General features: G+C 31.4%; 2 protein-coding genes across 2 annotated transcripts; one reads left to right on the top strand and one right to left on the bottom strand.

The window, feature by feature from the left end:
• Nucleotides 1–1,693: 1,693 nt before the first annotated feature.
• Nucleotides 1,694–6,143, top strand: LOC123718494 (protein ABHD13). The gene is made up of 5 exons (XM_045675051.1): nucleotides 1,694–2,134; nucleotides 2,471–2,699; nucleotides 2,903–3,096; nucleotides 3,552–3,712; nucleotides 3,948–6,143. Exons 1-5 carry the CDS (start codon nucleotides 1,924–1,926, stop codon nucleotides 4,236–4,238), a joined length of 1,086 nt encoding a protein of 361 aa, XP_045531007.1. The 5' UTR covers nucleotides 1,694–1,923; the 3' UTR covers nucleotides 4,239–6,143.
• On the bottom strand, nucleotides 5,818–11,799 carry LOC123718492 (staphylococcal nuclease domain-containing protein 1). The gene is made up of 10 exons (XM_045675049.1): nucleotides 11,652–11,799; nucleotides 11,187–11,308; nucleotides 10,012–10,315; nucleotides 9,686–9,856; nucleotides 9,369–9,594; nucleotides 9,041–9,257; nucleotides 8,597–8,800; nucleotides 7,551–8,526; nucleotides 7,196–7,435; nucleotides 5,818–6,803 (listed from the first exon to the last, which is right to left on the bottom strand). The coding sequence occupies exons 1-10, from the start codon at nucleotides 11,694–11,696 to the stop codon at nucleotides 6,630–6,632; spliced, it is 2,679 nt and encodes an 892-aa protein (XP_045531005.1). The 5' UTR covers nucleotides 11,697–11,799; the 3' UTR covers nucleotides 5,818–6,629.
• Nucleotides 11,800–12,276: the final 477 nt, after the last annotated feature.

Below are 12,276 nucleotides of genomic sequence, written 5' to 3'. Positions count from 1 at the left end.
TCACGAACGATACAATTTACAAAAAAGAAGTTTAAATAAACAAAAAAGGTAATTTTGTTTTACACAAAAAAGGTCTGTTTACATTTTTGTCCAAAGTTAAAACTTTTTGACTTGAAGCATCATAAAAACTCAAACTCCCGGTTTTTAGTATATCTCGAAAACTGAGGGTGTATAAAAAATGTATATGAAATAACGATGATTAAATTATGTGACTTTTATTATATCTCAAAAAAAATATTTTTTTATAATAAAAATAATTTTCGTGGACTCGGAAAAAGTTACGCGTATCTGTATACAAAAATATTATTAACATGTACAGTTTCATGTATGTATATTATTCAATAGCCTGTTAATCCTCAAATTATTTTTTGGACGTATATATATATATATATTACATCTACATTTACGTTGGTTGTATCTACCGCTTTATTGTCATTCTTAAATTCCCCGTTTTATCAAGGAGAAAGATATTTAAAAAAAAAACAAAAAATTAAGACAACCCACCAACATTTTTGTCAGATTAAGAAAATATGCCTTCAGGATACCGAGATAAACTTCCCCTATCTATCTGACGCGCTCGAGTATTTCAAAAAAACTTTTTTTTTGCATTTCCAAAAATTCATCGTAACTTATCGTCACGCCGTCGTCAGTTTTTTTAAAGGGAGCTTCCTTGGGGCCTACTTTACACCCCTTCCGAAAATCTGACGCGCTCGAGTAATTTTTTTTTTGCATTTTTGACTACTTTATATGCCTACCCCCACCACGCAAACCGGCAGATTAGTATACCGTTGTTAACAGAGGCACTTGGGACTGGGAACATCTGACGCGCTCGAGAATGCCCAAGTAACTGTTTTTTTTTTAACAATTTTGAAAAACCGTACACGCCACACCCACCGCTAAAATGGTTTTTACCATACGAACTTTTCTTTTCGAAATTATTTTATCTTTCGTTTTTGATAGGTCTCGACGGCGCCGTTGAATTACGCCATTTAGCTACCTCGCCTCCCTAACTTTATTCGGCACATGGTGTATGCCTTTAGTTAACTACTGAACTAAAAATTATATTGGCTCCAGCTACATAAATAATCTAAATCTTAATTAAAAAAGGACAAACTTTTTTAAATTTTCTATATACATATATATTTATTGTTCGATGTCCACGATCTAAGGTCGAGAAGCTGCATATTAAGCCGGGGTCGGAATAACTTGGACCTTTTAGGGTGATGGTGTTATCATACTTATTATAAGTGCCACTTAAAGGAACAATTACTTATCATTTCAACGTTGTATACGTTACAAGTATCAAAATTCATATTCATATATTTTCCATTTTATTTTTATTTATTTTCAATAATATGGTACAACGAAGTTCTTAAATTATATAGTTTATTGATGTATACCTAGGATTTAGTAATGATTGGTTTATTTTTTTTATGGTACCAAATTTGCATAAAAAAATACAAATTATATTAATGACAAATATAATTTTAGGTTTAGTTTAGAGCCTATACTAAAGAGAGCGTTATTTCAATGTTCCTTTAAATTTATATGTAGAGTGGTGTATATATTCACTACTATATTTGTATTCTGTATGGAGGAATGGTTACGGAGATATCTGTTTGTCAAGACTGACAGACAGAATGGAGATGATGTAACTCATTGCTAACTTCAACTTGACAGCTGTAAGGCAAGGGCTACTTACTAGTTTCAAGTTAACAAAAAAGGCCAGTAATCAATTATTTCATAACATAAAGAATTAAAAAACATTACATATTACATTAATGATTAACTGGTAACACAACTGTCTTAGAATAGTTACGGTGTCAAAACAATTGTTTTTATTAAATTGTATTTATGTTTATACATGATATAAGATGAATTATTTAAAGAAAACATCTTGTTCTCGCATTCTCATGGTCATTTATGACCATCTTTCACAAATCATATAACTGTTTATTTAAAAATGAATTTCTGTATACATATGAAAAAGACACAATTAACATGTATCACATAATTAGACTAATTTTATACAGACTATGGGTGGTTGCTATGTTTATTATATTTTCTAGTATAATAGTGTTCTGGTTTTATGGATCAGCTATAGGCGCCATCGTATTTACGCTGGGATTCTCAGGTATCATAATATACAATAACTAATAATTTAAATTTGAAATCCCCTTAACCAAAATCATTATAAGTTCTCTAATGCCTAAACGCAGAACTTAAATGTATGGGTCATTTATTTTTAAATTTGTTTTATGATGTTTATATTTAATACATTTTGATAATTCATTGCTGATGGACTGTGGTGTTGACTGTGATTTCATTCCATATTAAAAGCATATCCTAGACAATAGCGAGTATGTAATAACTGAGTGATTCTCACTGACCAGGGATATTTATGCTATTTGCAATATAATTTACTTAAGTGTTATGTTGCATTTAAAAAATATTATTATTATTATTATAGGAATCCTATATAATGCTCAAGATCTTCTCTTGTACTACCCAAATGACCCACCTGATGCTAGAGCCTTTGTTTTACAACCAAGTAATTACAAACTTCCTTATGAGAGTATTAAAATAAATAGCAAAGATGGAGTGAAAATTCATATGTTCTTCATAAAGCAACAAGACAATAGTAATAATGTCCCTACTATGATATTTTTTCATGGAAATGCAGGCAATATGGGTCAAAGGTAAGTGTAATTCTATATATTAAGTTAATCTGTTGTGATCTATAACACAATGGATTAACTTTTATTTACTGAATAGCACATATTGTCAAGTAAAACATAAATTGTAGTCTTAAAAAAATATGAGATAATTTCAGTACACACAATACATACTTAAATATTTCTAGAGAGAATATATTATATTTAAAACTTGTTTTTGATTAAAGACTAGCAAATGTATCTGGATTTTATCACAAGCTCAATATCAACATATTGATGATGGAATATAGAGGGTATGGCCTCTCAGAAGGGTCACCATCAGAGCGAGGATTGTATATTGATGCACAAACTGCCTTTGACTATCTAATGCAAAGAAGTGATATTGACAGGAATAAAATATTCTTATTTGGACGATCTTTAGGTAAGATTACTATTTAGAGAACTATTGTTAGCAATAATTCTCTACTCAAAATGTTATATTAATGAAAGGGATTCAAATAGAAATTATTCTGTAAATAATAAACTGGCAAAATGCATGGCATGCATAGTACCAATGATGCTTGACATAGTATCAATGAAGTCTTGATAGCTTTACCATAATATTAGAACTTGATTGGGATATTTTTATAGGAAAAAGTACAACAGACAGCTCCTTAGTAATCATGTAAGGTTTAAGGTTTTAACTCAAAGAATTTAACATAATAGTTACATTAGACAGGTGCAGAAGGTTAGAAATCAACTTACCTACAATTAAATATTATATTAAGAATTATTTTCCCCCTGCCCCATAAAGGGGTACATGACTTTACTTTTTAGTAGGTATTAAGGTGGAATATTTTTTTTAGTATGATTTTATCTGTACCTGGTTATTTCTAGGTGGAGCAGTAGCTATTGATCTTGCTTCTAGATTAGATAACAGAAATAAACTTTGGGCAATGGTAATTGAAAATACTTTTACAAGCATTCCAGATATGGCTAAAATTATTCTCAAATGGAGATGTTTACTATGGCTCCCACAAATATGTCATAAAAATAAGGTTTGTCACTTATTTTATTTTTTTAAATACTTTAATAAACACCTGTGTTTGTGGTATTATTAACGTGCAGTGTATATAACCACGGGGTCCATTGTTCTATTTCTGGAGGCACTAAGCAATAAGCACTCCTTGATTGGTAATGACATGCACTATTTTGTTATATGGAGTATTAATATTTTAATAAAGTGTGGAATCACATTTTTTAAATTTAATCTTAAAAAATCTAATTTTTCAGTATTTGTCTTTAAAGAAAATCGGGAATGTTGTCACCCCAACACTAGTTGTATGTGGGACAAATGATGCCTTGGTGCCTCCACCAATGGCTAAAGAGCTATACTTTAGATGTGGAGCAGTCTGCAAGAAGATTGCTGAAATGCCTGGTGGAGGTCATGACAACACTTGGACATGTCGAGATTATTATTCTACAATACAACAGTTTCTTGTGAATTTGCCACCGGTATCAAAAAATATAGTCCCTTTTTTTGATAGTGAAGTTGATCCCCACAAAGTTGTACATATTGTATAGCTTTAATAAAAGTTATCATTACATTATACAAATGTTGTGATATCATGTACAAAATATGTTTTTTGTTTTATATTTATCTCAGATATATTTTCACAAACAAAAATGCATGAGGAATTTTATTTTTTAGTAGTAAATGATGTCAGTTAATTGCACAAGCCTTGATAATGGTATGATTTAGTTTTTATATTAATAACTACTAACAATAATGTACACTGTCAATGATAGAATTATTTACCACAATTTTGTACTCCTTTGTCTGTTACCCATATATTTTAATAAATAATATATATGATGGCGATGAGTGGTTGTTGAGTAAAAAGATTCGCATGCTAAATAGTATTTTAATAGATACCTAAGGATATATTTATTATATTTAATTTTAAAAGATTTTACATGAAGGTACATTTTTTCTTGTCATAAAGCCTTAAATAACTTAATGGGTAGCATGATGAATTATTTCTAGCAAATATTCCATTCTTGCTGCATTACTAAATACAAAGTAGGAGTAGGTTCATAAAAGATCAATCAATTCTATCAAGTCAATTTTATACAAAGCAAGTTATTGGTCAAATGTTGAAAATAAATTCATTCCAAATGGTACGCATTAGTGTACTGTATGTACTCCCTTTACTTTGCAGTTGAGTTAAGAATTTGCTGGTAAGAAGCTCCAAATTTAACTTTCTCTTTGAAAATAATTGTGTCAAGGTTATTTAACTTTCTAAACTTTCTACTCATAATATAAATCATGAAAACAAGGTTTTTAATTTATCTTGAGTTTCTTAAATTTATTTAAGTTAGTTCAAATATACGACTATTCCATTATTCTATTCTGTTTTATATTTACACTTGGTCCTAAGCGTACCAATTATAAAGAGAACTGTTAATTTTAAGAGCTTCAAAAGTAAAAACAACAATTGCAAGGATTTTGACAAGCTGTAAATATGTTTCTTAGGCTAAAGCTATGCATAATTTCGTCAAATTAATAAGAACATGTTTTCCGTTTGTTAAGAATTTTTTTATTAATATAAATTATATTAAAGTGAATGTCATGTTAAATATCAAAGTGTACAAAGAGAAAGTACATATTATGTAACTTATCTAGAGTGAATGCTTTATTATGTAGATAGGTGCTAGATATATCAGATTAAAAGAAATAATATTATGGTCATTTAAAATACTTAATTAATACACAATTTTAATAATTTACTTTGAGACTAAGATTACCAATGTATGCCTTAATATACTGGCACACTGCACACACCTTGTATTGTAATAAAAATAATTTAACTTATATTTTGTATTGCTGTGAAAATAATATTTTGAAAAATTAATAAAGTATTTTTTTAATTATTTTTTACTCTAGAATCCCAAGAAATAATAATAGTTGAAAGATTAGAGACAATTGTAACTCCTTATAATTTGGACAATAGTACCTAAAAATAAAATTAAGAATTTGTAATCTTCGTAACTTAAAGAAATAATGTGAGCTTTACCTCAGCACTCTGTAAATACAGTGTATATCCCAACTTCAATAGTAACCTCTAAAGACTAGTATAGATGTAAAATGAATAAGCCAGTATAGTTCCTAAAAATATTATTTATTTCAAGATAATAGTTTAACAAACCATGTACCGTGTGGTTACATTTATTTATTGTTATCTCAAGGAGAGGTAGTAAGTAAATTTTCAAGAAAAATGTATGAAGTGTAAAAACTAGTCAACATCAAGTATCCAATATTAAAATGTAATACTTAATGCCATGTAATGCTATCAGACTTATTATAATAATTTAGACAATTCACACTTAACTATGATTATGCAACTAATGTTTCTGGAAATAGATGTATAAAGTTTGACATAAAACGTGTTTGTGTAAAAAGTAAAAAAAATATCGTGAAAAAAATTATGCTGACAAATATTTTATTATTTTTCTTAGTACAGATGGCAACATGCAACATCCAATAACGTACTAAATTTATAGACATTTACTATAACACTAGCTTATGGATGGATATCCAATCTTAACAATATATTTGTGGTAATAAAAAAAAATAAAAACAACAACAACTAATATAAAAATCTTGAATACAGTAAACATCTGTAAGTTGTAGTTGACATTAAAATATAAAAAAACTGGCATTGAACCAAATGCTTATTTCATCATATTTTGCATACAAATTCATCAAATAATAGTACATATAATGAGGAGAAAGGAAATAAAATAATTCGTCACGGCACCATCACTGTTAAACGGTCACTTGGTACGATCACTTCACAAGAACTCATATATGGCCGTGTAGATGACGATTTCTGCGTGTGGCGCGGTACATGTGGCACAATTGAGGGTGTGGGCTGGCGAAGTGGTGGCGTCGTACCATTGGCCCGGAGGGGGCTAGCGGCGAGCGCCGAACTCGAGCGCGTCGTCTTCACTGATGTCGCCGTGTCGCCATAGATTCAGCCGCGATGCCTTCGCATGCTCTTGCGCACTACGGTAGTCCGCCATGAGAGACGCGAGGCGCGGCTCACGGAGTTTATCCGTTAATACGAGACCCTCTTTGATGAGGTTCTGCGGGAAAGAGAATATATGGTATTCATTAATGTCCTCTACAATGATTAATTAAACATATAACTAATATTATCAATTTTAAGAATATAATAAGTCCAATAGTATTATTTAAATGTACTTCGAAAATCTGTTATACCGCAGTTATGCAGTTTATATGTATGATACTAATTTGGGTGAGATTGAGAAAAGTTATAATTCAATAATTTATTTCATCACATTCAAAGTCAAGTATATGTATTTTAATACGAGCTTAAGAGGAATATTGTTTAAAGAAAAACCAACATAACACAAGCAAAATAAATTACTACATCAATTAATGGTTTTTGAATTAAATAGTATCTCATCTCTCATCAGTATCTCTCTATCATATTTAAATATTTTAAAAAATTCACCTTTCCCAGATCAGCATTAGTAGCAGGATCTACTAAAGTAACAGAGGATGGAGTGCCCTTGATCTCAACATTGAGCAGTAGTTTCTTGTTAAGAGTGTCCGATGATAGAGCGCGAACTGCTTCTAGCCTGTCCTCAGGGTCAGCGGGGAACTTTATTCCTAGCAAAGCATATTCTGTGGCATAGGGCTGATCAGATTCAGTACCAGCGGGTAGTTGAGCCAAACGTGAGTAATTCACAATCTAAAAAAAATAATTTTCCTATTTAATGTTTGACCTTAGTAAATTTTTGAAAAAACATTGTATATTTTTAAATATACATTAATGTTAATAAACAGTATATATTAAGTGGACATACCTCTCTATTACCATAATCAATGTATAGAATGTGAACATTTTTATCTTCAACAATTTTTTCGACCTTTGCTCTGTACCACTGCTCATCCATAGAGAAGCGAGCTGCACATATATTTCCCCGTTTAGGCACAAAACTACCCGGTAATGGGGCGTTGTTCTTGAATTCCTGACGTATGACCTCCATCAGTGCTTCTAATTTCGAGCCCAGATCTATGTTTTGAGCGTAAAAAGTTCCCTCTTGGGTAATTTCAGTTACAATTACTTTGTCGTATTTAATAACACGTTCTATAACACGGGAATTAGTAACTTTCTCTACTCGCGCTACTTCAACGTAGTCATTCCAAATACCTAAACGTTTGTTACGCGCGTTCTCTTCGGCACTCTTAATGCTTCTACCAAACTCTGATGCTTCTGCGGTATGGTGCATGGAGGCAAGCCCTTGTTCGACAAGACAAACGGAAAGGTTTTCATTCTCCAACCACAACCATCCGATAAAATTGCCCGCTTTGTCCATTTCTTCAATTGTAACCTTGACGTCACGTTGAAGACATTTCTCTTTAGTGAATTGGAGAGCTTCCTCTCCAAATGGTTCAGGTGCCTGCATACCTGGGCAGCCGACAGCTGGCCGTGCTGCCCTAGGACAGTTAATACCAGCCAATAGAAGTGTTACTATGACAGATTCTTTTGGGATATAAATTCTCATTCTTGATCCGCTTGCTACAAACTCTACTACTGCATCAGTTTTTTGGGCCCTTTTTAGGAATGGGAAAAACTTCTTGGCTTTTGCAGCATCTCCACTAGTATCTTGAATCCTGTGGGTGGGAATGTCTTTCTTAGCGTAAACACCAATTCCTAATTTTGTAGCCTTAAGTTCAGCTTCAAGTAATTTGTCATAATGTGAACTTCTCTGGTCATTATCATTCCTATAGCGAACAACAGTAGCAAGACCTTTGTTAACAAGTGCTTCGGCAACATTGCTGTAAAAAATAATAACCATTAGAAAATTTTAAAAATGTATTTTATTAGTATGAAAGCTCATAAACTTACGTTCCACCAGCTACTACAGTGCAACAAATTTTCTCAGGGAAATTATCTTTTGCTGGTTGAATGTAATCAACGGTGACATTAACTTTCTTTCCAACTAGTTTCTTCCTCAGATATTCACGAGCCTCATACATCCATGGTATATCATACACAGGTTTGAAACCTTTTGGCCTGGGTGATTGTTTGCCTTCTTCATCATTTGAGTTCCTACAATACAACAAAATTTATAAATTTGGTGAAGTCTGTGAATTTTCGTGAAGTGAACTATAATAGCCAAAGTTTGTTTTACACAGCAGGAAGGAAAAGTGAGTGTCTTCAAAGCTTGTTACAAAAATTCGTAATTTGTAAAAAGGATGTGTTCATATCTTTATAATCAAGTGTATGTCGAATGTGTGTATACATGTCAAAGATTCCGTGATTTCATTTATAATAGATTGAACAACTTACTTTTCTCGTGGTGATCTTATACTTGATAGGAAAACTTTCTTTTGTGTGTTGTTTCCAGTTTTAACAACCATTGCATCACCATTAATGACCTCCAAGACTGTTCCAGTGAATTCTTTCTCCTTTGCAGGAATAACAGGGGCATTGCTCACATAATTTGTCCAGACTCTGAGTTTAGCCTCCTTTGCTGTACGTTCGGCAGATCGCAGATTTGATGCACCTATGGATATATGTATTCCCAAACATTATTTTTATTCAGTCGGAAGTAATATATTAAATTTAAAACTTTGATATATTTTTAATACTAAAAGTAGCATGGATTATAAATTACCTGACTTCATAACGGCAAGAGACCAGTCAACACATCTAGCAAATCCTTGGCTCAATAGAGCTTCAGCAATGTTTCCTTGGGGATGCACAATGGTTCCCACAAAATTGTTATTGTTAACAGATTCTAATATAACTTCAATATCTCTTTGCAGAAGATTGGATTCAAGGAAGAATTTTGCTTCCTGTGCATAGGGCTCTGCTTCTCCATCTTGCTTTATTGTTGGACACTAAAACCATTAAATATTGAAAATATATTCATAGTAGTTACAAAATTGTTAATAAAAAATTTGAAATAATGTCTCTTTTAATAGTACTTACTCTGATACCAGATAACATCATGGTTATGGGGACATAATCAGGCAACAAGCAAAGTCTTACTGTTGATCCATCACGGACATATTCAATAATTGCTTTCAATGGCTGACCATTTAATTTGTTCACGAATGCCTTTGGATTCTCAACTGTCCATTTTATGTCACGCACATGATCCTAAAAATAATTAATTTAAATTATTTTGTTAATCTCAAAACATGTTAACTATGTGTCATTAAGTTTGACTGAATTGTAAATAAGTCTTACCTGTACATCAAATTTAATAAATTTTTATTAGTCTTACAATAAAATAGACTAGAGAAATAATTTACCTGCACATCTGTTCCCCATAGTCCCTTTCCCTGTAACTTTGCTTGATCTTCAAGCTCAACAAGCTTTTTCAACTGTGGTATATTTCTGGCACCTTCTCTGATTTTAACAAAACCTTGAGCAAGAAGGCCTTCTACCACATTCTCATCTTTAGTACGGTCTTTGCCTGCCCATATAGTCCCATATTCACGATTAACAGAGTTTGGAGGCTTTTCAGAAGTGAAAATAACTTCTTTTCCAACCAATCTCTTTCTTAAATACTCTCTGGCTTCCCAAGCAAATGGTTCATCAGGGGTTTCACTATCACTAAAATAAAAATATTATATAAAACAATGTGATGATTTAGAAAATCAATGGAAATATGCTATCTTTATAGTAGCTTGATATTGTTCGCAAAAAGCATCGCTTTCCTATTTATAGTTGAGTTGTCATTGGTTTGTGTAATTGCTTTGTATTCTCAACAATACTTGTAAATATTTTAAGATAACATAGGCTATTAGCAATATTTCAATCTCAATAATTTAAAAACCTAACAAGTATTGGTATAAGTGATATTATTATGTTTTTCCTTTTTAAGTTTAAATATGAGTTCGAAAATAATGATTAGTAAAATTTCCTTCAAAGTAGAAAGAAAACAAAATCTATAAAAAGATTCCTATATAGGTAGATTATACAATTTGCATAAGCAATAACAAATAAGAAGAGCATATTTAGGTAGAAGATCTTATTATGATTATATTGAAAAAACAATCATGTAAAGCATAAATAGATACGCACAGCTCAATAAATTAAAGATTTAATATCAAGTATTCATAGTCATATTTCAAAACATGTTTGTCCCATATTTAAATCATTCCTCTTGACAGACATTATCATTAGCAAATGCACTAAATAATCTCAACCTTTGTGTCAACACAGACTGTGTTTTAAGTGGCTAATAAGAGAAAGTAAATTTTAATAGTTAATTCATTACCCCAATGACATACTCTAATAAAGGACTTAAATAACTTCTACAAAATAGAAATATATAATATTTATGGTACATATACTGTACTCTAACTTCTAAAATAGGAGAGGTACACATATTCTTTATTCTACTATCATTTTTTGCTATTAAGTGTAAAGAGATAAATAATTATAAGATTATATTGTTTTACTATAAAAATAAAAGACTAACTTGTTAGGTGTTCTTTGTCGAGCTAACTTCGGCGCCGTTACGCCAGAGAGTGAAATTACTTTTTCTGGTGGAGGACCCCCTTGTGGCTGTTTTCTTATGACAACCGTGTCACCAGATAAAACCTGGAAGATGAGTGAATTTAAGTGAAATAAATTACGCTATCCATATAAATTGAAATTGAAAGCTTAGACGTGACCAGCCAATATTGAAGAACATTTGCACGCTTTAATGAATTATAACAATAGAAAAACTTACGAAAAGACATCATATTCGACACAATTAACCATATTTCACTGTTTACGCAACATATTTCACATATAATTTATAGTTTTGTCACACGTTTTATGAGACTGAGCAGTTATAAATGTGGTGCCAACAAGGCATATTAGAGTATCCATATACTCGGCACGAGGTAACATATACTGGAATCAGAAAATAACAAGACATTTTCTCATTTTTCCTTACCTGTTTAACGATTCCTATTTTAAAAGCTGGTGCGGGTGTAGACATCGTGTGCCACGCGTGTTATTCTTTCTGGATCGTAAAATTAATGCCGTGTAGATAGCAAGTGGGAAAGTAAAACTGGCCGCCGCTGGCGAAACGTGGCGGGCCAAAAATGTTACCACAATCCAAAAAAAAATCGTTTCTACTTAAATATTGCCAGTTTTTGTTTCGACACCAATAAAGTTTACTGATTATTTTTTCCCTCTTCTTATCTTATCATTTCAAAATAATAGATTTTCTAATACAAAAATTGTTTAAGTCGTCTAAATCATATTAAATGTATTTTAAAATTTCAGCGAGTGTGCACAGATGAAGACTTGTGCTACTAACGTTTGTGCACATTCGTATAATCATAGATCAAATCAATATCATCAATCATATATAATTTTAGCCTCGATATTTACACGAGATAAATAATTATATAACCATTACTTATTAAAAAATGTTCATTATTTAACCAAGGTATTATAGGTTATACCTATTTAAGGTTAATTTACCATTTGTTTTCTGTAGCTTTGACGTAAATATTGTATATTTTGAACCACAGACTAAGAGCATTTTACTTACGCAGATGTTACGTGTTGGT

This window comes from Pieris brassicae, chromosome Z (assembly GCF_905147105.1).
Source record: "Pieris brassicae chromosome Z, ilPieBrab1.1, whole genome shotgun sequence".
NCBI classification, from domain to species: domain Eukaryota; kingdom Metazoa; phylum Arthropoda; class Insecta; order Lepidoptera; family Pieridae; genus Pieris; species Pieris brassicae.
Note: the sequence above shows the minus strand (reverse complement) of the source record. Positions and strands in the feature narration are given on the sequence as shown.

Excerpts from the sequence above, each read along its gene's own strand:
- LOC123718494 (XM_045675051.1), top strand. The coding sequence starts at position 1,924 with ATGACCATCTTTCACAAATCATATAACTGTTTATTTAAAAATGAATTT. Across the intron at positions 2,135-2,470 it reads ATTTACGCTGGGATTCTCAG|GAATCCTATATAATGCTCAA; the intron begins GTATCATAATAT and ends TTATTATTATAG. Across the intron at positions 3,097-3,551 it reads CTTATTTGGACGATCTTTAG|GTGGAGCAGTAGCTATTGAT; the intron begins GTAAGATTACTA and ends GGTTATTTCTAG.
- LOC123718492 (XM_045675049.1), bottom strand. The coding sequence starts at position 11,696 with ATGTCTACACCCGCACCAGCTTTTAAAATAGGAATCGTTAAACAG. Across the intron at positions 10,316-11,186 it reads CGACAAAGAACACCTAACAA|TGATAGTGAAACCCCTGATG; the intron begins GTTAGTCTTTTA and ends TTTTTATTTTAG. Across the intron at positions 8,801-9,040 it reads ATAAGATCACCACGAGAAAA|GAACTCAAATGATGAAGAAG; the intron begins GTAAGTTGTTCA and ends GTTGTATTGTAG.